Source organism: Lissotriton vulgaris, chromosome 5, assembly GCF_964263255.1.
Source record: "Lissotriton vulgaris chromosome 5, aLisVul1.2, whole genome shotgun sequence".
In the NCBI taxonomy this organism is placed as follows: domain Eukaryota; kingdom Metazoa; phylum Chordata; class Amphibia; order Caudata; family Salamandridae; genus Lissotriton; species Lissotriton vulgaris.
In genome coordinates this window covers 1,058,834,848-1,058,861,998 of record NC_141693.1, presented here as the reverse complement: position 1 = coordinate 1,058,861,998, position 27,151 = coordinate 1,058,834,848, and the positions used below count along the sequence as shown (strand labels likewise).

Sequence of the window (27,151 nt, the reverse complement as noted above, 5' to 3'; positions counted from 1 at the left end):
TCAGTCCCACCATCTGGCAGATGGGGTACCCAGCCAACCAGGGAAAGGCTTATGCCCCCCTCCCACTGGAGGGTGGCATTAGGGGGTGTACCCACCCCAGGGAAGGGATCCATTGGTCCCAACCTTTTTAGCTAGCTGTAACGGCTCTAAATCTAGTAATATGGGGCCCCACTGAACCTTGCTTCCTCAGACAAGAAACCAGAAGAAGAAAAGAAGGACCGAACAGCAATGCTGAAGCAACCAGAGAGGCTGGTAAGAAGATCCAACCCTAAAAGGCACCCCTGCACCAGACGCCACACGCCCTTGGGTAGCCCAACCAACGGTGCCTAACCAACCCCCAACATACCTCTCCAAGTGGTGGTTGCACCTAGAAGACCTTCATCCCCGAGCTTGCAGAGTGTTTGCAAACCAGAGACTCCCCATTGAAAGCTACAGGGCACCCAATACCAAAACAGCACTCTGCACGCGGCCGCCCCAGTGCAGCTGAGGGTGCACCTTTCGTGCTGGCTTAAACCCTCATCTGCCCTGAGTTTAGGGCCAGGAGCTTTTCTCCCACAATCAAGTGGCCTGCTCGTCAGCATCCACCAACCGGAGGCCCCCTATCCCCCATTGGATTACATTGGGCCTCAACACTCTGCGTCCAGCCGCTCTAGTGCCACTGAAGTTGTAACAAGAGTGCATCCCTGACCCTGGGGGACCCAGAGTCTACCCCCAGAACCTCACCTCCCACTACCAAATACTTACCTTAAAACCGTTAACACTATTTTCCTCAATAGGATAACATTGACTGTTTTTCTTGGAAAAGTTTCTTTGTGTGGAGTTTGCACACCTACAGAAATTCTTTAAAATTGTACTATTTAACCAAAAATCTTTTACTTACCTGTGATTTCAGGACATGTGCCTGGGTAGTATCCAGGTATACTACAGTGTGTAAGAAAAGAAATCTAAAAAGTAACTTTGTATTTTACTGAAAAGCCCATTCAAGTCTATGTACTGTATTTACAAAGTATTGCATTTCTCTGAAACAATACTGTAAGTCAAAACAAAGTGCATATATAATTACAATCCAAACTGTATTACAACTATATATTTACTGGAAAGTATGTACCACTTACCTGTGCCAGGCCTGCTTGGTTCTAGGAAATAAAATAACTAAAAGAATATTTTTAAACAAAAACAATTGGTTTGAAGTTCAGTCTTTGAGTGTATGAATTAATTTTCTTACTGCGTGTGTCCTCTGATAAAGCCTTTCAGCTCGGCCATACTATCACAAATGGAGAGTAAGAAAGCAAGTTACTTACCTGTAACTACAGTTATCCAGTATTGGTATCTTTCATAGATTCACATGCCTGAATCATTCCCTGTCGCCGAGGCGGGAGTCCCACGGTAAATAAAAACAGCAGTCCTGAAGGTAAATAATAGTAGTAGGCCCCAAAGAAAAGGCTTGAGGCCTAGATCTTAGTAGCCTATCTACATCATTATGCTAAAAGAACCCCAAAACTGGTACCAACCAATCAGCCCCCTCTAGAACACTCTCAGCAGAGCCAGTTCTCCTCAGATTTTCGTTAGCACAAGTGGGAAATAAGTATCCCAGACATAGAGAACTGACTCTCCGGGGAGGAGGGTGGGTGCATGTGAATCTATGATACCAATACTGGATAACTGTAGTTACAGGTAAGTAACTGGTTCTTATCCAGTATTGGGTTATCTTTCCTAGATTCACATGCCTGAATCAGAGTAGCAAGCAGTATGCCAAGTATACAGTCGGTTGCGGATGGTGGGAGACTCGTACTGATAAACTCCCAATTGCATCCATACATTTTTAACAAAGACATAATAAACCAAACCTTCACAGTTAAAAACAGGACCAATAAATAGGAAAAGAAACATGCATAGTAACATCACCACATGGATATGTCAGCCTTATGCACATATTATAGATATAAATACAATGAACATGCTATAATCGCATAACTGTATGTGTATCATGAACAATGACAACCATTGATAGTATTTAAATGACCAAAGGGTCCCTGAAAATGGTCTCAAAGAAAAAGGTGGCGTAGGACAGCCTGTCCAACTGCCGCATCCTCTTGACATGTAGATTGAAGGCAGTAATGTCTCGTGAAAGTGTGGAAATTTTTCATGTCGCAGCACGACAGATATTTTCCAGAGTCACTCCAGCAAACAATGCTGTAGACGCTGCAACAGTTCATGTGGAGTGGGCCTTGACTTTCCTTAGCAATGGCCTGTTAGTCTTGTCTTGACAGAAATGGATTGTAGATGCTATCCATCTGGCAATTGTGGCTTTTGTGACTGCAGTTCCCAGCGTAGCGTGTCCGTGAGCCACAAACAACTGGTCAGATTGTTTAAAGGGCTTTGTACTTTGTAAATAGAACTTTAAACATCTTTTGATGTCAAGAGAATGTAAGGTTCTTTCCCCTGGCGTAGACTGATTTGGAAAGAAAGTCCGTAACCTCACTGGTTCATTGAGGTGAAACTGTGACAGCACTTTAGATATAAATGTAGGATTAGTCCGGAGGGTCATATAATCCTGAGAGAAATGTAAAAATGGTTCCTTTATAGTGAAAGCCTGATTTCACTCACTCTTCTAGCAGATGTCAGAGCTAGAAGTAAAGCAACTTTCCATGTGTGAAACTTGACTCATGAGGAGAATGTGAGGGAAGAACAAAGGGGCAATCAATTCTGAAAACAAAAGGAACAGTAATACAATACCAAAAGGTCGACAGCAGAACATGTTATCGTCCAAACGCTCTAGGGAGCTTAAGAAACCGTGAGTTCGGGGGAAAATCACAGAGCACTTAGTTCAGTTTCTTTTAGCACATCATGTGATCAGGTGGAAAGTGCCTCCCCGCACAGGGTTCGCATGGTCCTTGGTTAGGCCCCAGCGGGCATCATTGTGTCACTGGAACACAAGTCAGGTGGATCCCGGTGCCCCCCACGGGGGTGTGGTAAACCCAACAGGGCCTTAGCAATGCGAGACGCAAGCAAAGAGGAACATCCCACTGGGCAGATTGACTGGGTAGGCTTCAGTGAATAAAGTCTGCAGTTTGTGGGGTGACATCTGGAAGGTCTGCCGACACCTCAAGAGAACTCCAAGAAGAACTGCCGAGCCCTCGAGAGAACCTGGCGCAGAGACCCAACTCCGGACAACAAGGCTGCCCTCAAGCTCGCCACCCGAAAGCACCACCAACTCATCCGCGCCACCAAGAAAACCGCATTCAAGGAACGACTGGACAACAACGCACACAACAGCAAGGAACTCTTCAACATCGTCAAAGAGCTCTCCAACCCCAACGCCGGAAACAACGACATCACCCCTTCGCAAGACTTCTGCAACTCCCTCACCTCCTACATCCACAAGAAGATCGCGGACATACACAACAGCTTCAGCACTCAACCGACGCACGCCACGACCGAACCCCCGCCTCCCACCACCACCCTCTGCGCCTGGACTCCAATCAACACCGAAGACACCATCCGCACGATGAACTAAATCCACTCCGGATCTCCGACCGACCCCTGCCCTCACCACGTCTTCAACAAGGCCGACGCGGTCATCGCACCCCACCTGCGGGACATCATCAACACCTCCTTCGACACCGATATCTTCCCGGAGAGCTGGAAGCACGCCAAACTCAGCGCCCTACTCAAGAAGCCATCAGCCGACCCCACCGACCTCAAGAACTACCGCCCCATCTCGCTGCTCCCGTTTCCTGCAAAAGTCATCGAGAAGACCGTCAACAAGCAGCTGGCCGCCTTCCTCGAGACGAACGGATCCCTCGACCCCTCGCAGTCTGGCTTCCGGGCAAACCACAGCACCGAGACCGCCCTGATCGCAGCCACCGATGACATCCGTGCCCTGCTCGACAACGGAGAAACAGCGGCCCTCATCCTCCTAGACCTCTCCGCGGCCTTCGACACTGTCTGCCACCGTACCCTAGTACAGCGCCTCAGCAACGTCGGAGTCCAGGAGAAGGCACTGGAGTGAATCACCTCCTTCCTCGCCGGGAGAACACAGAGAGTCCGCCTCCCCCCGTTCAGATCAGAAGCCACCGAAGTCATCTGCGGCGTCCCTCAAGGCTCCTCGCTCAGTCCAACCCTCTTCAACGTCTACATGGGCCCCCTCGCAGACATCGCACGCCAGCACAACCTCAACATCATCTCCTACGCCGACGACACCCAGCTGATCCTCTCCCTCACCATCGACCCCGTCACCGCCAGAGACAACCTACACGAAGGGATGAAAGAGGTAGCCGAATGGATGAAGAACAGCCGCCTGAAACTGAACTCGGACAAGACGGAAGTCCTCATCCTGGGATCCACACCCTCCGCCTGGGACGACTCCTGGTGGCCCCCCCTGCCCTGGGCAGCGCACCCCAACCTACAGACCACGCACGCAACCTGGGCTTCATCCTGGACTCCTCCCTCTCCATGACCAGACAAGTCAACGCCGTCTCCTCGTCGTGCTTCAACATCCTGCGCATGCTACGTAAGATCTTCCGGTGGATCCCCACCGAGACCAGGAAGACTGTATGTGTATCATGAACAACGACAACCATTGATAGTATTTAAATGACCAAAGGGTACCTGAAAATGGTCTCAAAGAAAAAGGTGGCGTAGGACAGCCTGTCCAACTGCCGCATCCTCTTGACATGTAGATTGAAGGCAGTAATGTCTTGTGAAAGTGTGGAAATTTTTCATGTCGCAGCACGACAGATATTTTCCAGAGTCACTCCAGCAAACAATGCTGTAGACGCTGCAACAGTTCTTGTGGAGTGGGCCTTGACTTTCCTTAGCAATGGCCCGTTAGTCTTGTCTTGACAGAAATGGATTGTAGATGCTATCCATCTGGCAATTGTGGCTTTTGTGACTGCAGTTCCCAGCGTAGCGTGTCCGTAAGCCACAAACAACTGGTCAGATTGTTTAAAGGGCTTTGTACTTTGTAAATAGAACTTTAAACATCTTTTGATGTCAAGAGAATGTAAGGTTCTTTCCCCTGGTGTAGACGGATTTGGAAAGAAAGTCCGTAACCTCACTGGTTCATTGAGGTGAAACTGTGACAGCACTTTAGATATAAATGTAGGATTAGTCCGGAGGGTCATATAATCCTGAGAGAAATGTAAAAATGGTTCCTTTATAGTGAAAGCCTGATTTCACTCACTCTTCTAGCAGATGTTAGAGCTAGAAGTAAAGCAACTTTCCATGTGTGAAACTTGACTCATGAGGAGAATGTGAGGGAAGAACAAAGGGGCAATCAATTCTGAAAACAAAAGGAACAGTAATACAATACCAAAAGGTCGACAGCAGAACATGTTATCGTCCAAACGCTCTAGGGAGCTTAAGAAACCGTGAGTTCGGGGGAAAATCACAGAGCACTTAGTTCAGTTTCTTTTAGCACATCATGTGATCAGGTGGAGGGTGCCTCCCCGCACAGGGTTCGCATGGTCCTTGGTTAGGCCCCAGCGGGCATCATTGTGTCACTGGAACACAAGTCAGGTGGATCCCGGTGCCCCCCACGGGGGTGTGGTAAACCCAACAGGGCCTTAGCAATGCGAGACGCAAGCAAAGAGGAACATCCCACTGGGCAGATTGACTGGGTAGGCTTCAGTGAATAAAGTCTGCAGTTTGTGGGGTGACATCTGGAAGGTCTGCCGACACCTCAAGAGAACTCCAAGAAGAACTGCCGAGCCCTCGAGAGAACCTGGCGCAGAGACCCAACTCCGGACAACAAGGCTGCCCTCAAGCTCGCCACCCGAAAGCACCACCAACTCATCCGCGCCACCAAGAAAACCGCATTCAAGGAACGACTGGACAACAACGCACACAACAGCAAGGAACTCTTCAACATCGTCAAAGAGCTCTCCAACCCCAACGCCGGAAACAACGACATCACCCCTTCGCAAGACTTCTGCAACTCCCTCGCCTCCTACATCCACAACAAGATCGCGGACATACACAACAGCTTCAGCACTCAACCGACGCACGCCACGACCGAACCCCCGCCCCCCACCACCACCCTCCGCGCCTGGACTCCAATCAACACCGAAGACACCATCCGCACGATGAACTCCATCCACTCCGGATCTCCGACCGACCCCTGCCCTCACCACGTCTTCAACAAGGCAGACGCGGTCATCGCACCCCACCTGCGGGACATCATCAACACCTCCTTCGACACCGATATCTTCCCGGAGAGATGGAAGCACGCCGAACTCAGCGCCCTACTCAAGAAGCCATCAGCCGACCCCACCGACCTCAAGAACTACCGCCCCATCTTGCTGCTCCAGTTTCCTGCAAAAGTCATCGAGAAGACCGTCAACAAGCAGCTGGCCGCCTTCCTCGAGACGAACGGATCCCTCGACCCCTCGCAGTCTGGCTTCCGGGCAAACCACAGCACCGAGACCGCCCTGATCGCAGCCACCGATGACATCCGTGCCCTGCTCGACAACGGAGAAACAGCGGCCCTCATCCTCCTAGACCTCTCCGCGGCCTTCGACACTGTCTGCCACCGTACCCTAGTACAGCGCCTCAGCAACGTCGGAGTCCAGGAGAAGGCACTGGAGTGGATCACCTCCTTCCTCGCCGGGAGAACACAGAGAGTCCGCCTCCCCCGTTCAGATCGGAAGCCACCGAAGTCATCTGCGGCGTCCCTCAAGGCTCCTCGCTCAGTCCAACCCTCTTCAACGTCTACATGGGCCCCCTCGCAGACATCGCACGCCAGCACAACCTCAACATCATCTCCTACGCCGACGACACCCAGCTGATCCTCTCCCTCACCAACGACCCCGCCACCGCCAGAGACAACCTACACGAAGATATGAAAGTGGTAGCCGAATGGATGAAGAACAGCCGCCTGAAACTGAACTTGGACAAGACGGAAGTCCTCATCCTGGGATCCACACCCTCCGCCTGGGATGACTCCTGGTGGCCCCCCGCCCTGGGCAGCGCACCCCAACCTACAGACCACGCACGCAACCTGGGCTTCATCCTGGACTCCTCCCTCTCCATGACCAGACAAGTCAACGCCGTCTCCTCGTCGTGCTTCAACATCCTGCGCATGCTACGTAAGATCTTCCGGTGGATCCCCACCGAGACCAGGAAGACGGTCACCCAGGCCCTCGTCACCAGCCGTCTGGACTACGGCAACTCCCTCTACGCCGGAACCACCGCCAAGCTCCAGAAGAGACTTCAGCGGATCCAGAACGCCTCAGCACGTCTCATCCTGGACATCCCCCGGCGCAGCCACATCTCCGGACACCTGAGAGACCTGCACTGGCTCCCGGTCAACAAGAGAATCACCTTACGACTCCTCACCCACGCACACAAAGCCCTACACAACCAAGGCCCGGGAAACCTCAACAGCCGCCTCAACTTCTACGCTCCCAAACGCCAGCTTCGATCGACCGGCCACGCCCTCGCCGCCGTCCCCCGCATCCGTAGAGCCACCACAGGAGGGCGGTCCTTCTCCTACCTCGCCGCCAAGACATGGAACTCCCTCCCGACCCACCTCCGCCGGACCCAGGACCACCTCGCCTTCAGGAAGCAACTCAAGACCTTGCTGTTCGAGCAGTAGCGGACCCCCCCTCCCTAGCGCCTTGAGACCCTTTGGGTGTGTAGTGCGCTATATAAATGCTGTGATTGATTGATTGACTGCGAGTCCGGCAGTCCATATATGCGCTCATCGTCACTCGGGATATCACGTGGGCTAGCCTCCAAGTTTGAGTCCGCTTCCAGCGAGCCACTGATTACCGCCACCTTTCGTATGGCCTCTTGTTGCTCGCTATGGATAAGCTAGGGCGGAGGGCCGATGTCCACCTCCGTCCTTGCCCGCCCCGACGGCGAGGGCAGTCGCCTGGGACGGCGCCGGGGTCCACGGCCGCGTCGTGTATTCGATGTCGATGGCACTATGTGGGGCTCCGTGTCGATTCACGAGTCCAACCAGGCCTCCACTGCCTCCGGAGTGTCGAAAAAGTGGGTCTTGTCCTGGGCCACCACTCGCAGCCGGGCCGGAAAGAGCAGAGAATATTTCAATTCCAGGCCGCAGAGACGCTGTTTCACTGCCAAGAAGGAGTGTCTCTGGCGCTGTACCTGAATGGTGTAATCAGGAAACAACATAACCTTAGAGTTCTCAACTCTGACTTCTGACAGTTTTCTAGTCTCTCGCTGTTGGACCCGGCCCGTTGGGCAGGTTCCCCCTAGACTTTTTGCTTTTTCCTAGCCTGTTTATGGAACCTGGTGTTGGTGATTTTAGGCCTCTGCGCACTTTTTCACTGTGGTACAGTGTAAAGTGCTTGAGCTCTCTGTGAATGAGTGGTGAGTGACCTGCCCTCCCATAGGAACGAATGGGGAATATGTATGCCCATGGTAGTTCCTGATGTGTGGGGAGTGCAGGGGCGAGTTTGGTATGTATGAACTCGTGAGAATGAATGCTGCAAAATGATATATGAGGCATGACTGTGTCTAGTCTAGAAGTACTACTTTTGGAAGTTGGCATATTTGTGTAAGTTGGTGCTGGCGTGTGATTGGCTGGTGAGCCTGGCCCAGAGTGCCTGGGCCTGCTTGTGGATTGACTGTCTGGTTTGAGGATGACAGGGGCTGGAGAGCCCAGGAGGTTGTCTGAAGTCAGCCCATGGATGAAAGGCAGCATCTGCTGCCAGGGAAGTGGGAGGAGATGGCACCTGATAGTGAAGGGCTTTGCCTGCCTAACTACAAAGCTGGCTCCACCTCCCGCTGGGCGACTGTCACCTCTGTCCCTGATACTGAAGGGACTTCCCTCTAAACCAGTCCAGCTGGTTCTCACACTGAGACTTCAAAGACTTCAAAGACTTTTCACTGTATAAGAAGGGGCTGTGTCCCCTTCCAAAATGTTCTTGTTTCCAACTTGAATCTGCCAGGGGCATGCTGCTGCTGGGGCTCAGGGGAATCCCTGGGCCCTGCCCAGCTCCTGGACACCTGATGGACTTTCCCTGGGGGACCCTTTGCCTGTGGTCCCCTGCTGCAGACTGCTGGGGACTTTTGCTTGCTTTTGCCAAGGCTTATTACAGCCTGGAAGTGCCTGGAGGACTTTGCTGCTGAGAGCGCCTGGAAGCGCTTTATTTTTAAAACCTTCTTGGTCCTTGTAGCGCTGGGGGAGTGCTGGATGTTGTCTCTAGCGCTTAAGAGCGCTTCATATTGCTGTAGCGCTTGGAACGCGCTGTATTTGGATTGTAGCGCTTAAGAGTGCTTCCACCTGGCCCCCTGGCGCCTGGAGGCGCTTCTGTATGCGGCCCGCATGTTTATTTAAATTGCGAGTGCCCACCTCGCTTTTGGCCGTAATTTTATTTTCCTCGAGGGAGCCCACTCCTCGGGAAACTCAGCCCCCGCCTGCCTGAGCTAGAGACGGGCCGCCGGGCTGCCCGCGGCGACCCGGAAGTGCTTGGCCGGCCGGCCAATCACAGCGCGGCCGGCCAGAAGTCCCGCCCCGCAGCCTGGGAGGCGGGGAGAAGGAGAGAAGCTGCCGGGTGAGGAGGACGCCGCAGGAAGAAGGCGCCCAGGAGATGGCGGCTGGTGGCGTCGGTGCAGGGCTCCCATTGCTGAGGGAGCCCTGGAGGAGCGGAGCGGAGCGATAGCGGAGGGGGCGCGAGGCACATTGTCGGTGCCTGCCCCCGCCGCGGAGAGGAGAGGAGAACCGGCGAGCCCCTGACCGACCGGTGAGTGGGGCAGAGCAGGGGAGGGGCGCCGGGACACATTGCCGGTGTCCGCCCCCCCCCCCCCCGCAGTAGCGCGAGCTCGCGCTCGATGTGGAGAAGCCACGAGGGCTTCAACGGCGGCCCCAGATGGCAGTCGGCCGCCCCAACGTCGCGCAGAGCCTGTGGAGGCTCCCACAACCCGGGGGCAATATTTGTGCCACAGTCCCCCGTGAGGGACTCCAACGGAGCGAGGACGCTTTGGGCGGCCCCGCGTGGCAGAGGGCCGCCCCGACGATCGCGGGGCATATTACTTGGAGCCCTGGGAGAGGCTCGTGCCCGCATGTTGTATAGTGAGCCTGTTGAGGCTCAGAAGGGCGTTCTCTTGACTCGAGTCCCCCGTGAGGGACTCCAACGGCCCTAAGTTGCGTACAGAGCCTGTGTGGCTCAGAGGGGCCATATGTTGTTTAAGAGTCTGTGAGGCTCTTGTGTTATGCCAGGGCCTGTATGGCTCCAACGTGCGCAGTGTTAGTTTCAGAGCCTGTGTGGCTCAATGTGGCGCAGGTGCACCCCTTTATTTCAGAGCCCCTGCCACAGTTTGTAATTCCCCAGCTGCCCAGCACTTTGTGGGCAGCTGCCACGTTTAGGCTTTTTGTACTTGTGACTGGCGCTGCATGGCAGCGCGCCCTGACATTTGGACCCAGGGCATCTTAGCCCCAACAAGCCAGTTGGCCTAGGGACTGCACAGCGCAATGTGATTTCTATGGTTTTAATAGTAATTGCCTACTGTGTGTTTTGTTTGCGCTATTGACTTCTGTTCTGGCACCTCTGAATGTGTAGGTTTATGCATTATGTGTCTTTCTTTCCATGCGCTGCACCTCTGAATGCTTAGTCATCATGTGTCTTCTTGCGCTGCACCCCTGAATGTATTTTATTGCATCATGTGTCTTATTCTTAACACCTCTGAATGCTTTAGGCATCATGTGTTCTCTTTATTACTCCTCTGAATGTAGGTTTATTGCATCATGAGTAATGTATTCTTTCTTAGACCCCTAAATGCTGTGTGATACTTAGGTGGTTCTTCTTTCCTTTTTAGTACAGGTGGTCCTAGTAAGGTCCTGGTTCCTGTTACCAGTGGATACTGGTTGTGATCCTTTTGATTACCATTTTTATGTTTATTATTCCTTATTCTAAAAGTGCCATATCTGAATATGACAGTGGCCCATGTGGCCCTGTCTTGTGAATAATCCCATGTGAATATTGCCCGTGCCAGTTGGCACCATGTATATTGTGTGATTTTATCTGATGTGGTTTTATAATACAAAAGTTATTTTTATAATAACCTTCTGTGGAGTCTCTTTTGTGGTGTGCCTAGTATGTTGTTGCTGTTGTGCGCTGGCGCAAATGCTTTACACATTGCCGCCGAGTTTAGCCTTACTGCTTGTGCCAAGCTACCAAGGGGGTGAGCAGGGGTTATCTTGGCGTGTGATTTCCTAACCCTGACTAGAATGGTGGTTTCTGCCTGGCTTTGGCGTCAGCCTTAGCCTACCAGAAATAGCCAGTTCTAACACTCGCAGTATGACATCGCGATCTCGATAGTTCAGGACGCGGATGAGCATGGGTCTTGAGTTGGTGCCCTCAGGAGGGGGCCTAGCCGGCACTCTGTGGGCCCGCTCCACCACGAAGTGTTGAGAAAGGGAGCCCTCAGGGAGAAGGTCAGTGAGCCATCTCTCCATGTGTATCTTTGGTTCCCTACCTTCCCATCTTTCCGGTAGTCCTACCATGCTGATGTTGTTTCTTCTTGCCCTCCCTTCCGCATCCTCCAAGCGGTCTTCCAGGAATTCCACGCGATTGAGGAGGTCCTGGACATGCTTGTCCGTCTGCATTACCTTAGGTGTGACATCCACCATGGTGACCTCAAGGGCGGTCGTGCGCTCCTACAGTTTCTTGTGGTCAGCCCGCAGGTGCGTGAGGTCGATGGCCACGCTATTGATTTTCGTTTCCTGGGGCGTGCGAGTGAGCTGCAGGGACTCCTCTAGTCGCTCCATCGCCGACAGCATCGTGTCTAGTTTAGAGGCAGTCTGGTCTTGGTCCGCCGATTTCGCCATTCTCCCCTTCACTAGCAACGGCTCTTGTTTTAGGTCCCCCAGACATGGGAAGCGTGCTGTGGTTCAGTGCGTGGGGGTTTTCAGGGGCCCCCACGGGGTTCCAGAGAAGGGTTCGGCTTCTATGATGGCAGGGGAGACCAGCTCAGGGATGTTGCCGGGTGGTGGTGTCCTCCTGATACACGGGCAGTTCTGGCGCACGCCAGCGGGGCCGTCCGCCGCTAGGGAGGCACAGGGAATCTCTCCCCTGCGCGTTTGGTGACCCCCCCAGAAGATACAAGGCGATGCAGGAGGTATGATAGTCCCCAGGCCCCTGCCGGTAAGTCCTCCCGCTTCCCCAGTTGTTCAGGCATCTCTGGCCACCCCAGCGCTCAACGTAGATTGGAGTGGGACAGCTGCCCGCTCTCTCGGCACCCCCAGCGTTGTTTTCAGGGTTCACGTGGTGGACAAAGGCTTCAGCAGCAGGGCACACAAGCGCAGAGTCACAGCAATGCGGGCAGCGTCACTCACCGCTTGCCTTGGGCACGATCAAGTGGACCAGCACCAGGTTAGCAGGCAGGCCGGCAGCGCACTGTCCTCTTATCCATAAGGGGGGGGGCTCCGATTCACAAGCAGCAGCGCTCTCAGCCGGGGCCAGTCTCCACGTGTATGCGTCTCGGGGGCCCGCCGTATTGTCTATTTCATGTCGCACTTCTTAAGGACACTGCAGCACAGTAGGAGAGGTCCTCTGTGAGGCGCCCAGGCCGTGCAGGTTCACACTGCATCCAGGGGAGTTAGTTCTGAGGATGTCCGTCTCTGCCACAGGCCCACCAAACAGCAATCGCCACGACCTCCACCAGGGACAGCAGGCCCCGCCGGGTCGCTCCGCTAGGCATTGGCTACATTTGGGGCAACTGCCGAGATATCTAGATGCAGTCCCTGGGGTCCGCTCACAAGCCCCGTACAGTCAGGCACCAAAAGGCGGCATAGTGTGCAGTGTCGCGCCGGGCAGGAAGACACAGCAAGGTGGCCACCACGGTCCGTCACCCCTGGAGCAATCAGCCGCATCCCACCAATGCAAAATGCCCCCAGGGAAACAGGATTGTGTCCCAGTGTGTCTCCGCTAGTATCGGGGGCAGGTCCCGTGTCGCGGTCTTCCAGGCCCGCTCCGCGTCAGGCAGCGGCCGGGCCTCTCGCTCGGGGCTCAACCCCGGTCTCGCTTCAGCTCTCACGCCGATCAGGGGAGCTCGCAGGAGGGGCACACGCTTTCCACCCCCGTAGATGCAGCCAGGAGCCACCGCTCAGTCCCAGACTTGGCAGGAGCACGAGAGGCTGCTTCACACAGCTCCGCTGATGACAAGGGCCGTGTGCGGATGACTGTTGCGGGGAATTCGCCTGTGGAAGGGGAGCTCAGCACGGAGCTCTACCCGGGCACGTCTGCCACCATTGCGTGCCTAGCCACGCCCCCCTTTATAATAGTGCATTTGTGGGGGGAATTTCACAGACTTCGTGAATTAACTCTAGATGTCAATAGTACATTACATTAAGGCCTAGTCATATGCGATTCCTGAGGAACTGGAGCTTAGTGCCTCTGCAGTTGGCCAGCAAATAATGTTGCCCACCAAGAGAGAAAGATGGAGGACTTGTACAGCCAGGTCATGTGATTATATCCTGTGTGTGAAATTGCTTATAAACTGCAGACACTTTAAGATCTCAATTGATGCACTACTTGAACAAAGTCTTGTGTCTTCTTTAGAAGCTTTTCTATGACTATATGCAGCTTTACCACCATTTCTCTCCGCATGGTATTTAAAACTGTTGGCGCATCCCTTACTGGCTCCAGCCAGAATCTATGCCCCCATTTGTTTTTCCTAACAGCCCCCAGTCTTTTCTTCTTGAATCTATTTTCTTGCCATATTACACTTTGGTCCCTTCCTACTAACTGCACAGGGAGTTCATCTATCTGCCTTTTCATGGTGTGCTTTTTGCCCCCCCCCCACCATTTTCCTTAAACTGCAACTTGTCTGTGCTGAATGCTTCTCTTCAAGCGTGCTTGAGTCTGTTGTGCTTTGGTTCAAGGTCTGTATCTTCTTCACTGCTGCTAATCTGGAATGAAAACAGAACAGATGCCCAACTTGCACTGATGTCCAGGACTTTCCCTGCTCTGCTCCTGAGCTGATTTGGTTCATTTGAACTGCTCAGTGGGAAAGACCGCAGCAGGGAATAGGCAAAGAAGAAATCACTCCTTACAGGATTAACCTGGCTTTTTTCCTTACTTTTCTGTAGTGCCAGGATTCCTTTTCCTCAATTCAGTATTACTTCTCAACTCCTCCTGCTGTATTGTAATTGCCAGATTTTCTTCATTAGCTAAACATGGTCCGCAATTCCTTAGCCGCATAAAACTAAGGACTTGCTCCCATCATAGTCCAGGTTTGGAGTCTTCACTGTTTTTGTGGCAAAAGATTGGAAAATGTACAAATAAATGCTCGGCGAAAAATGGAAGCACATGAGCCTGCAGAGTAATAAATGTGCATTACAGGTGTTCATTGTCCAATTTCCAATTTTAGAGGACTATAAAGACATGGAACGTTTTCTTTTTGATTATGAGAAGTTACTGTCCAAAAAAACAATCTACCCTGGTTCTGACAGTTTTGGTTGTGTACGAGCTGAGCAATACTAAAACATACATAGGCTCACAAGCATATCATGTGTTCCATACATCAAGGATAGTGTGGGCAGTAATAAGAGAAAATGTCAGCACAGCAAGCTCGAAATGTTCCTCGGTCTAAGTTTACAGGGTAGATCAAACTTTTAACTCAATTATAGGCATCTCTGATGACATTTCAAATTAACTTGCAACTATGCTTAACCCGGTTGCCATTTTTATGTGAAATGCCAGATTGTTCCCGTGCAGTGAAACACTTTAGCCATAAGAAATCAGCCAACAGCAAACACACATAAGATAGCAAGGAACCTGTGCACTTGACTTGAAATTAGCAACCTGGTGGTAAAAGGCTCTTTAAGTTGCACTGTATTCCGCACATCATTCTCTGTTTTTAATGACTCTTTGGTGCTTTTGCAGTTTGAAAAACCTGACTCCAATAGATCTGAGAGCCCACAGCTTTAACCTGCATAGGTTTCTAAAACCGTAGTTTTATAGCCCCATCTGATCTAGTGAGCATTTTGTCCCTGGTTTGGGCCTTCACAGGCCATTGTGTATTTTCTTTCTGTCTCCCTATGCTCCCTTTCCATCTGACTGCCGTCTTCTGGTTGTGGGATAACACCAAGGAGGTCACCACCTGAACCCTCATCTAGGAACTTTTGACTGCCTGATCTAAAATGAAAGATGTTTGAAGTGTGGTATGTCTACTAGTGCGTTGTAATTCCTTGATTACTAAGTGACAGCCGAACTGTCATTCACTTAAGCAATACTTCAAGTAAATAAACAAAGCCAAAACAAATTGATTTATTTCGTAATGTAAACAGTTTCTAATCTATGAAGAAAGAGACACACTTAATTGTTTGCTCTAAGTTGAACCTGAATAGGGCGCTCAGGTACTCTCAAAAGCTAAATATTGCTTAAATTATCTGCCTACATGACTAGGACAAGCATGGAACCCATATGCTGGGGGGCCTTGTAGAGTCGTATAATATCACAGTTTGGGCACTCCAAAGATTTATGGTATGTTAGGAAGGCATTCCAAGTACAATTCAGGGCCTATATTGAAGCAATACCTTGCCAATTTCACATTTCAGTGCGCGCTCCTTCATTTCAGGGCTTTGTTCTAAAGCTTCTTTAGCTGATTCTCCTGTCAGCTTCAGGGACAGCTTCATTCTCTCCTTTTCAGGTTCTGAGTTCAACACGGTTACTTTGACAACCTGTTAGGGAGGCAGAAGACAGGTAAAAAAATACTATCTAATCGGTCTGTGTTCACCTTCATTCAATTATCAGATGCAGTTGGTTTTACTTCATTCAAGGTTTTTTATATTCAACACCATATGACACCACAAATGTATTTTTGATATTATTTTAATATCAATATGGCCTAGTGGAGGAGCTACAGCACAAAGAATTATATACAAAGTTACATTCTTATACCTGCATTTTGCAAAACTTAATACGTTCGCTGTCAAACTAATAATTTTAATCTTAAATACTAGGGATTGCATCATGTCTATTCAAACTGAGCAAGAGGAGTAAGGAATACTTACCAGTATGCATCTGTTCTTGGCATAGAGGGCTGCAGAGTGGTACATTTATGAATAGATCGCCATCTGGTGTTGGGCTCGGATGATTGCACTTGTTTTTCTCTTGGAGAAGTCTTTTGTTGTCACAAGACTGGTGACTCCTCCTTTGGGTGCTAGTGCGCATGGGCATCGGCTCCATCCTTAGATTGTTTTGCCATAGTAGGGTTAGATGGAGTAGTATGATAGAATACAGATAGAAATGCCCATGTAAGTGTATCTAAATAAGATAGTGTTGGAACAGACACAGGTTTCCGGGGAGGCTGGGAGGGCATGTACCACTCTGCAGCCCTCTATGCCAAGAACAGATGCATACTGGTAAGTAGCATATTCCGTTCGAAGCATATGAGCTGCAGATGGTACATTTATGAATAGACTATACAGCAGTTATCTCCCTAGCGGTGGTCACCAGTGTCTGTTGCAACAGTTTGAAATAAAGTTTTTAGTACAGCTTGTCCCACTCTAGCCTGTTGTGTTGCCTGCACATCGACACAGTAGTGTTTTGTGAAGGTATGCGGTGTAACCCAGGTAGCTGCTTTGCATATGTCATCTAGAGGAATGTTTCCTAAGAATGCCATAGATGCTCCTAGTTTACGTGTAGAGTGAGCTCTAGGAGGAACAGGTAATGTCCTTTTTGCTTTTAAGTAACATATTTGTATACATTTAACAATCCACCTGGCAATGCCTGCTTTAGAGATAGGATTGCCCTTATCTGTAGGAGAAAACGCTACAAATAGTTGTTTTGTTTTTCTGAAAGTTTGTGTTCTTTCTATGTAGTACAATATTGCCCTTTTGACATCTAGTGAATGTAGGGCACTCTCTGCTACCGTCTGTGGTTTTGGAAAGAAGAATGGTAGTTCCACTGGCTGATTGATGTGGAATGCTGAAATTACTTTAGGCAAGAATTTTGGGTTTGTTCTAAGAACCACTTTATTTTGGTGTAACTGTAGAAATGGTTCTTGTATTGTAAATGCTTGCAATTCACTTACTCTTCTGAGTGAAGTAATAGCTATAAGAAAAGCCACCTTCCATGTAAGGAATTGTATTTCACACCTATGCATAGGTTCGAAAGGTGGTCCCATTAGTCTGGTAAGTACTATGTTGAGATTCCAGACTGGGGAAGGCGATAGTCTTGGTGGAATGACTCTTTTGAGACCTTCCATGAAAGCTTTTATTGCTGGCACTTTAAACAGGGAAAGATGTTGCCTGTTTTGCAGGTACGCTGCTATAGCTGCAAGATGTACTCTAATAGAGGTGTAAGCAAGGTTACATTGCTGCAGGTGTAATAAATAGCAAATAATCTCTTTAGTGGATGCGTCCAGAGGGTTGATGTTGTTACTGTTACAGTATACAGCAAACCTTTTCCACTTTGCTGCATAGCATGCTCTGGTGGTAGGACGTCTTGCTTGCTTAATGATTTCCATACAGTTTGGAGGTAAATCTAAGTATCCAAATTCTATGACCTCAGGAGCCAGATTGCTAGGTTCAATTGTCTGGGATCTGGGTGCATTATTTCTCCATGGTTCTGTGTAAGGTGCATGGGTAATATTCTTAACTTTTGATGTGGCACCTGTGAGTTGCAGTAGTGTGGTGAACCACGGCTGTCGTGCCCATGTGGGTGCTACTAGTATCATTGTCATTGAATGTTGTTGCAGTTTTCGAACCACTAATGGAATTAGTGGGAGAGGGGGAAAAGCGTAAGCAAATTTGTTGGACCAATTTATCCATAACGCATTGCCCTGGGACAGGTGGTGTGGGTACTTGGATGCGAAGTTTTGGCATTTTGCGTTCTGATGAGTGGCAAAGAGATCTATCTCTGGTTGTCCCCATCTTTGGAAGAATGGCTGCAGTATTTGGTTGATACAAACAAGGTGGTCCCAGATACAAGAACTGATAAACCATAACTGAACAGCTTAAATGAATTCAAAGAAATTACAACAGCATTGTTTTTATTCACAACGTGTACCATAAAAATTATTCATAAAATACATTCATAATTGATCACATTTGATGCCCCTAAAGAGATGGACAGGGAAGGGTAGTGTTAGGATAGTGAAGGTACTGAATGGGTAATAGAACAGTGGTCACTGTGACCTCAATAATCCAGAAATAATGATTAATTAACACACTGAAAAGTACAATTCATTAATTAATTAAAACAAACTCATGCCTCAAAGAAACAAAATCACAAATGATAAATCAGGAAAGAGGCTGAAAATAAGAAGAAGGAATGTCGACATTTCGACCTAATCTGATGCAGGCATGGAGTGAAACCTTGCTAGAGGGTCTTCATCAGGACAAGGGCACGGAGGGGGGCAGTGAATCTGGTCTGGGAGACTTAATCAGAGATGGAAAGGGGATCCGTCACGTGGATCAAGGTCCTGAGATTATTAATAAGGCTGTAGGACACAAAGGGTTCCTATGTGATTGCTCTTTCCAAAAGTGCAGAAGGACTGGTTCTGACGCGTTCAAAACGCTGTACTCTAATGGGGGGATCTGGATTAGAGTTTAAGTTGAATCGAAGGTGATAGCAACCATCGAGAGGCATCCGGCTTCTTAAAACAAGGCTTCAAGGGTCTAAAATATCATGGTGTGGTAGCCACACACGTAGGTAAAGAATCTGTTGGAAAGTGAGTCACGGGCTTCAACGGGAGTTCCGTTCATCCACATTCACGGGGGTGCACATGTTGATGAACTGAACCCCCGTGGAAGCACGTGAACTTCTCTCCAGCAGATTCCTTACCTATGTGTGTGGCTACCTCACCATGATATTTTAGACCCTCGAAGACTTGTTTTAAGAAGCCGGACGCCTCTCGATGGTTACTATCACCTTCGAATCAACTTAAACTCTAATCCAGATCCCCCCATTAGAGTACAGTGTTTTGAACGCGTCAGAACCAGTCCTTCTGCACTTTTGGAGAGAGCAATCACATAGAAACCCTTTGTGTCCTACAGCCTTATTAATAATCTCAGGACCTTAATCCACGTGACGGATCCCCTTTCCATCTCGGATAACGTCTCCCAGACCAGATTCACTGCCCCCCTCCGTGCCCTTGTCCTGATGAAGACCCTCTAGCAAGGTTTCACTCCATGCCTGCATCAGATTGGGTCGAAACGTCGACACTCCTCCTTACTTTCAGCCGCTTTCCTGATTTATCATTTGTGATTTTGTTTCTTTGAGGCATGAGTTTGTTTTAATCAATTAATGAATTGTACTTTCCAGTGTGTTAATTAATCATTATTTCTGGTTTATTGAGGTCACAGTGACCACTGTTCTATTACCCATTCAGTACCTTCACTATCCAAACACTACCCTTCCCTGTCCATCTCTTTAGGGACATCAAATGTGATAAATTATGAATGTATTTTATGAATAATTTTTATGGTACACATTGTGAATAAAACCAATGCTGTTATAATTTCTTTGAATTCATTTAAGCTGTTCAGTTATGGTTTATCCGTTCTAGTGTCTGGGACCACCTTGTTTGTATCAATTATTCACCCAGGTCCCAGCGACTTATTGGGTTAACCCGTGTTTTTACAGTGCAGTATTTGGTTGTGCAGTTCCCATTCATGTATTTGTTCTGGCTCTCTGCTTAGGAAGTCTGCTATCTGATTCTGAACTCCTGGTAGGTGTTCGGCTAACAGGTAGATGTTTTGAGGAATGGCCCATCTCCAAATGTCCTGCGCTAGTCTGGATAGTTGGAGAGAGTGGGTCCCCCCCTGTTTTTGAATATAATACATTGCAGTCATGTTGTCTATTCTGATCAGGACTGCTTTGTTGAGAATTTGCATTTGAAAAGCTTTTAATGCTAGAAACACTGCTAGTAGTTCTAGATAATTGATGTGCAGTCTTTTTTGCTGTACACTCCATCTTCCCTGCACTGTATATTTCTCCATATGCGCTCCCCATTCGGTGAGCGATGCATCCGCTGTTAGTATCACTTGTGGAATTGGTTCTAGGAACGACCGTCCCTTGGAAATGTTTGCTGTGTTCCACCACTTCAGAGAGCGATGTGTGCGGTCGTCTACCAACACCAGATCTGTAATCTGACCTTGAGCCGGATTCCACTGTGTTGCTAGACATTCTTGTAGTGGACGCATTTGTAGTCTGGCATATGGTATTAGCAGTATGCAGGAGGAATTCATCCCTAATAGCTGCATGAACACTCGAGCTGTTAGTGAGTGTTGTGGTTGAAATCTTTGGATCAAAGTGATCATTGTTTGGATCCCGATTGGATTGGGGTATACTTTGGCTCTTTCTGTGTCTATAGTAGCCCCTAGATATTGTTGAACTTTGTTTGGTTGCAGGTGGGATTTTGTGTAGTTCACCGTAAACCCTAGCTGGTGTAGCAATTGAATGGTCTTTTGTGTGTTTTGAAGACATTCTTCTTGTGACTTGGCTTTTATTAGCGAATCGTCCAAGTAAGGGAAGACATGTATTTGTTGTCTTCTTAGGTGTGCTGCAACTACTGCTAGCCATTTTGTGAACACCCTTGGTGCTGTTGTGACCCCAAACGGAAGGACTTTGAACTGATAATGTTGTCCTTCTACTACAAACCTGAGGTATTTTCTGTGGGCTTTGTGAATTGGGATGTGAAAGTAAGCGTCTTTTAGATCCAGTGTAGAAAGAAAGTCCCCTTTCTTCAGTAAAGGAAGTACTTGTTGGAGCGTGACCATGTGGAAATGTTCTGAATTTATGTATGCATTGAGAGGTCAAAGGTCTAAAATTGGCCTTAGAGACCAGTCTTTTTTGGGAATTAGGAAGTATAGAGAGTATACTCCTGTTCCTTGTTGATGTTTTGGAACCTTCTCTATAGCATGCTTTTGTAGCAGTGATAGTACTTCTAGTTTTAACAATGTTAAATGATCTTGACTCATTGGACGCTGTCTGGGGGGGATGTTTGGTGGGGTAACTGTGAGTTCTAGACAATAACCATGTTGGATAATTTGTCTCACCCACCTGTCTGATGTGATGTTTTCCCAGACAAGTAGGAACTGTGCTAGACGTCCCCCGACCGGTGTTCTATGATCTGGGGGGAGCTGTATGAAGTCACTGTTTTGGGGTTGGGGAGTTGCGGTTGTTGTTATTCCCGCGACCTCTACCCTTGTTGTGGTTACCTCTGTAATTGCCTCTTGAATTACCTCTGGGTGATGTTGGTATAAAAGAGGTAGATTGCTGGCTTGTGCCTGTATTCTTTGACCCCCCTCTATAGGTGGACCTACGAAAGGAACCCCTTTGCGTTGGCTGTTGTAATGCTCCCATTGATTTAGCCGTTTCTGTGTCTTTTTTCATCTTTTCTAAAGTCTCATCTGTACCTAAGCCGAAAAGTGTTTTTTCATCAAAAGGTTGGTTCAATAAGGATGTTTGTACTTCTTGTTTGAACCCTGAGACTCTAAGCCATGCATGTCTTCTTAACATGATACTGGTGTTGATGGATCTTGCTGCAGTGTCTGCTGCGTCTAAGGCGCACTTAATGGAAGTGTTAGTTATTATCTTCCCTTCTTGTATGAGCTGGTCTGCCCTTTTTTGATATTCCTTAGGGAGACGTGTAATGAGTTTTTCTAACTCATCATAATGAGCTCTATCATATCATGCAAGTAGCGCTTGTGTATTAGCTATGCGCCAGCTGTTTGCTGCTTGGGATGCTACTCTTTTGCCAGATGCATCTATTAACTTGGACTCCTTATCAGGAGGAGGAGCTTCTCCTGTAGATAATGAGTTTGCTCTTTTACGAGCGTTTGTGACTACAAGCGAGTCCAGAGGTACTTGTCCTTTGATAAATATTGGGTCCTTTGGGGCTGCCTTATATTTTTTATCAACTCTTGGGTTTAATACCCTAGCCCTTACAGGGTCTTTGAATATGTCTGATGTGTGATTGAGAAGACCCTTCAGCATAGGTAGTGTTTCTGATGTTCTTTGTGCAGCAGGTAGTGTTTCTAAAAGGAAATCCTCTATTTGAAGTTCCGTGTGTAAGTCTACCTTATGGTATTTTGCAGCCCTATTAATCAGCTGTGCAAAACCTGTATTGTCATCAGGTGGTGAAGGTTTTGAGGGGTATAATTCTGGGTCGTTATCATCTGACCCTGCATTATAATTCTCCCATGGGTCTGCTTCATGTGGGGCAGTGTTGTCATCCCCATGAAGTTCTCCCTCCCCTGTATCACTTTCTACATCTGTTTGAGGTGTAGATGGTCTTGGTGTAGAAGGTGGAGGAATAGCTGGCATAGTGTGAGGAAGAGGAGAAGAGGATGTATCTCTAGGTTGAGGAGAAAGGGGAGGAGTTGTATTTGTCCCCATTGTTCTCTTTTTAGGAGGAAGAGCTTTGTCGTCCAGCTGTTCATTCTTCCTCTTTTTAGGTAATTTTGTCACCACTTTGCCAGTTTGCGGATCGATAAACAAAGTCTTTTGTTTTGGATCTGTCTGATGCTCCTGTGTCGGTATCGAAGTTTTTGGTTCCGAAAGGTGCCTTTGCTTCTGACCGCCAATGTGTGTTTTCGGCACCGAGAATTTGCTCGATTTCGATTTTTTCGGTGTCAAGTAAGTCTTAGACGTCGAAGCATGTTTCGGTTTCGACATGGAATGTTTCGACTGCGAGCCTTCCTTTGTATGGAGCTTCGGTGTCGATGTCGACCGTTTCTCGGATCCGACATGGGAGGCCGAGTGTTTCGGTTCTGGTTTTGTTGCCGGGCCCGAAGGCGGGGCGTCGGAAACTTTCTTCGGTAGTCTGACCGGGCTCGAAGGCAGGGTCGACACCAAACGGGGTCGGTTTTTTGGTAAGGGGACGTCGTCACTCCCTGTTTGTTGAGCGTCGATTTTTAAGACATCAGACTCGTCCTCATTTTCTTCTTCTTCTTCGGGGTGCTGTGCCTCGAACAGCTCCGGGATTGCTTCCGACTGCATTCTCAATACCTCGTGTCTTTGGGCTCAACGGTTTCTCATCGTCGACTTGGAGGAGAATGCTGCGCAGGCTTCACAGTCCCTGGATTCGTGTTCGGGTGATAGACAAAGATTGCACACCTCGTGTAGGTCCTTGTGTGGGAACTTGGCACCACACGTTGGACATCTCTTGAATAGAGTCCTTTCCATGGACTCCGGGCTGGACTACGTCGAGACAGGCCTCCCGGTCTCGTCGACGTCGAAAATGTTTATTGTGGACTTCGAAACGCGCCAGAATGGAAATGAACTCGCGTTCAATAACAATACCGTCGAATTGGAAAGGGAATACGCGCCAAAATATCACTTTTTCTCGAAGTCGATCCGGAGCGCTTCGATCCTCATCGGAACCCGATGGCGGAAAAAAACCAATCTAAGGATGGAGCCGATGCCCATGTGCACTAGCACCCAAAGGAGGAGTCACCAGTCTCGTGACGACAAAAGACTTCTCCAAGAGAAAAACAAGTGCAATCATCCGAGCCCAACACCAGATGGCGATCTATTCATAAATGTACCATCGGCAGCCCATATGCCTCGAACAGTTGGTTATTGCCAGAGTTCACCTTTAGTATCTGCAGGGTCTCAGAGTTCTCCCTGCCCCTCCAGTTAGTTAAACATTCTTATCAAATATGGTGTGACAGTGATGGGAAGAATGATGTGGTGCTGTGCTGCAAATGTATTCCTATAAATGAGATTTCTTTAGATACAATTATGAAATACCTTCGGCATATTGGCAATAGGAGGGCCCAGTGTTTTGCAGGACACAAGGGAGCGTGTGTGCTGGGTATAGGTGGCAGAGGTGGGGTACCAAGAGGCCCAGAAGAACAAACCTCACTTATTTCGCAAGTCCATTCTCCTCCAAGCACGCAAAACAAGTGCGATTCATACACTCTTGCTACATAGATAGTAAAGTTAAGCTTTGTAACCATCTGTTGAACATCATCATGAAAATACCACTCTAACCCCCTACACCCCATAATGAAAATCTGCCACCAAAACATTTTATGTATTCCAACGGGCACAGGTGAGGCGCCTACTAAGCCTTAATACGGATCCATAAACATACAGATATCCAGCACAGAAGTTCAATGGCCCCTGCCATAAGAAAGCCACATCAAAGATCCTTACAAATGTCAACCTAAACATGGAGGCTCAATGGGCCTCTGCTGACACAGAGCATGAACATAGATGTGTAACAATCTTTTCAAATTACACTGCTAATACTACCTGTAAAAAAACTGAAAGCAGCTTACCTGGCCCTCGTAGAAGACCTTTTCTGGGAAGGGCACTGGTTCAGTGCTAAGTTCACTTTTAGGAACAAGACCTCGCACATCATTGTAGAACTGCACGAAGCAGCCAAAATCTTTCACGCGTGATATGAACCCATGCGTGCTCATGCCAGGTTTTGCACTGCTGTAGTTTGAAATAATGGGCAAGTTGGAGTCTACAAGAGTTTTCTTCAAAGTTAGAATAAGCTTCTTTGATTCCGGCAAAATTGTCAAAACCTACGTAAAGTATTAAAGCAAAATGAGGAATCAGCATTTTATGGCATTTACAGCAATACATTTTTAAAACATGTATCAGAGAATTCTTTTAACAAGGCTTTAATGAAATAACAGGAATCTGGTAACAAATATTTGCATGCTAATGGAAGATCGCTAAACCAAGATTATGTAAGGAACTTTCATATACAGCTACACTTTCCCTCACTTTGCATTCATTCGAGCATCAGCCCTGGGGCCAGAGTTGAAAAGGAAAAAAAAAAGGCTTGTCCACAAACAAACATCAATGGATGTTTGATGGTTGGAAATATGCAACCAATCTGGTTGTCTCTCACTGGACACAATCTTCACAACATGAGGAACAACTAGTGCTTGTCTGATGTGTAATACTTTATGTATAGGTTTCATTTGTTAGAAAAGTCTTAGCAAACAGATTGAGCCCACTGCTGCAGAAACAAGTTTATCTAGATCAATCTGAGTTTGCAGAGGGATGCCAGGTCCGTGACAACACAAACGAGGCCTCTTCCTAGTTGCTGAAAAGACATCTGACAAGGTACAATGTAATTACCTCAGGGAGGTAATGAGAAATACAAGCTTTGGGCCAGCTTTCCTAAGCATGGTCTGGGCGAGGGACAGTTCACCAATAGAAATGCTCTGAATGAACACCCTACACTCAAGAGCATTATGAACCGCGAGACAGGGTGTACACTGTCTTCCCTTATTCTTTGTCCTATAGCTAGAGGCATGTGCACAGATGGTCAGGGACAACTGAGTAATAAGGGGCTTGAGGTAGAACTGATTAGGCTAGCCATATGTGCTTATGACACCTTGATGTTGCCCATCTTCCTCCTTAGACAGCTGGAAGAGTTATAGCGAATATGCTCAATCTCTGGATACAAGGTGAATTTGGAAGTTCTTATTCTCAGCAAAATACTTGCTACGTTGATTGGCTTGCACCAAGAAAAGAGATTTAAATGGACCTCTTGGTTGATTAGGTGCCTAGGGATAAACGCCACTACTAAAGGGATGGATCCATTTGCCACCAATTACCTATCGCTGCTCACCTCAATTAAGAGCAATCTGCAAATATGGCATGGACAATACCTCTCTTGGTTGGGCAGGTTGGCATCAGTCAAGATGTCCGTATTACAGTCAGAAGGCCTTCTTCCTCTTTAGACTGACAGTACAAGTCCCAAGAAACTACCTAGACTAACTACAAACTCTCTTTCTGAATGATATCGGAGGATTAAAAAAAGAATAAGGGTGAGTAGACCACAAACCCTTGTAGTCCAGAAAAAATGGAGAATTGGGCAACCTAAAATAGGATTTCTTACCAGAGGGTAGCACGGTTGTAGTATACATTGGAATGTTATAGGGAGAAACCAAAGAAGAAGTGATGCTTCCTGGACCTCACACTTGTGGACATTCCCTTTGAGAATTCCTAGATAGAAGGATATGCTGCTGGGATAAACCTTGCAAGTCTGGGTTGAGGTGAAATTATTAAAGGGACTTACAGTCTAGTCTAACCATTTTACACCTCCCTCCCTCCCTTTTCAGCCATTCTTATTTTGATCCAGGATTATAGAGAACAATGTTTAAGTACTTGAAGGCAAAATGCCAAAGCAAATTAGGATAGAATTCTCCCATGAAAAATAACAGCGATTTTGCTTCATGAACCTAAGGCTCTAGGCTTTTCAACACAATATCAGCTTTGCGATACAGTGGCAACTACATCGAAATGAGAGCTTCATGAACTGGAAAAAGGAACTGGGTAATTCACTTTTAGCTAAAGTTTAGGAAAACATTAGGAGAAACACAAGCGAAAGAGCAAGAAATGCCAAAGGGCAATAAAGTTACCCTTAACATTCTCAAGACTGCAGACGCTTGACAGGCATACCCTTGCTGGAGGGAACGCAAAACAATGTGGACATAGACACACATTTTGTGGCTCTTTTAGAACATAAAGGGTTACTGAATGGCTGTACATTGATGACATTTTTTAAATCATAGGGGCAAGATTCCCAGCTACCGCTGAGAGTGGCCGCTTGATATAGGTAATGGATCTAAACTGGGGAACAGCGAGTAGCACGCAAAAACATACCTTGCTACTACTTCTAACAGCTAAACTAGCACTGTTGACTCATTATAATTGTGTAGAACCCTGCAATGTTAAACTTGTGTCAGACTGTGGCAAGAAATTAGGATGGAAAAATTCTCACAAGACAGAGAAGGGATAGAGCAAACATTTACTGAAATGTGATTATCCCTCTTGGACCTCACCAAGGATGCTGGCTCACTCACATGCCCAAAGACTATGAGGGCACTGCAGATTCTGCTTGGGGAGGCAATACAAGCAGTGAAACATTCTGAGGAAGAGGTGCGTGTCACCAACCAGAGATGAGACAGCAGCACTCAGGGGAAGTAAGGAAGAAGCCCTGTGTGGGTGGATTTTTCAAGTTATTCTGTTATATCTCGTAAGACTGTAGACAGAAACCAATAAAAACGAATGACACAAATTAATTTGGCGGAAAAGGAGTGATTGGTTGACCTCGGTTAATCACATGTATTCTTGGCCTTCTGTTTTTTTCCATATATATAAAACTGTTCACCTTACCAGAGCCATGCTGATGTAACCAGAAATAGGTGCCATTTAACAACAATAAAATAAATGATCTTTTAAAATTACGTGTGATG

General features: G+C 48.0%; 1 protein-coding gene across 4 annotated transcripts in view; it reads right to left on the bottom strand.

Moving 5' to 3' along the window:
* Positions 1-27,151, bottom strand: part of PDCD11 (programmed cell death 11) — a 640,465-nt gene that overhangs the window by 409,447 nt on the left and 203,867 nt on the right. For all 4 annotated transcript variants that reach the window (XM_086922722.1, XM_086922723.1, XM_086922724.1 and 1 more), the window contains exons 13-14: positions 24,209-24,460; positions 15,509-15,652 (exon numbers count right to left, since the gene is read on the bottom strand). In XM_086922722.1, coding sequence (XP_086778848.1) covers positions 15,509-15,652; positions 24,209-24,460 — 396 coding nt within the window. The remainder of the gene's footprint in view (positions 1-15,508; positions 15,653-24,208; positions 24,461-27,151) is intronic.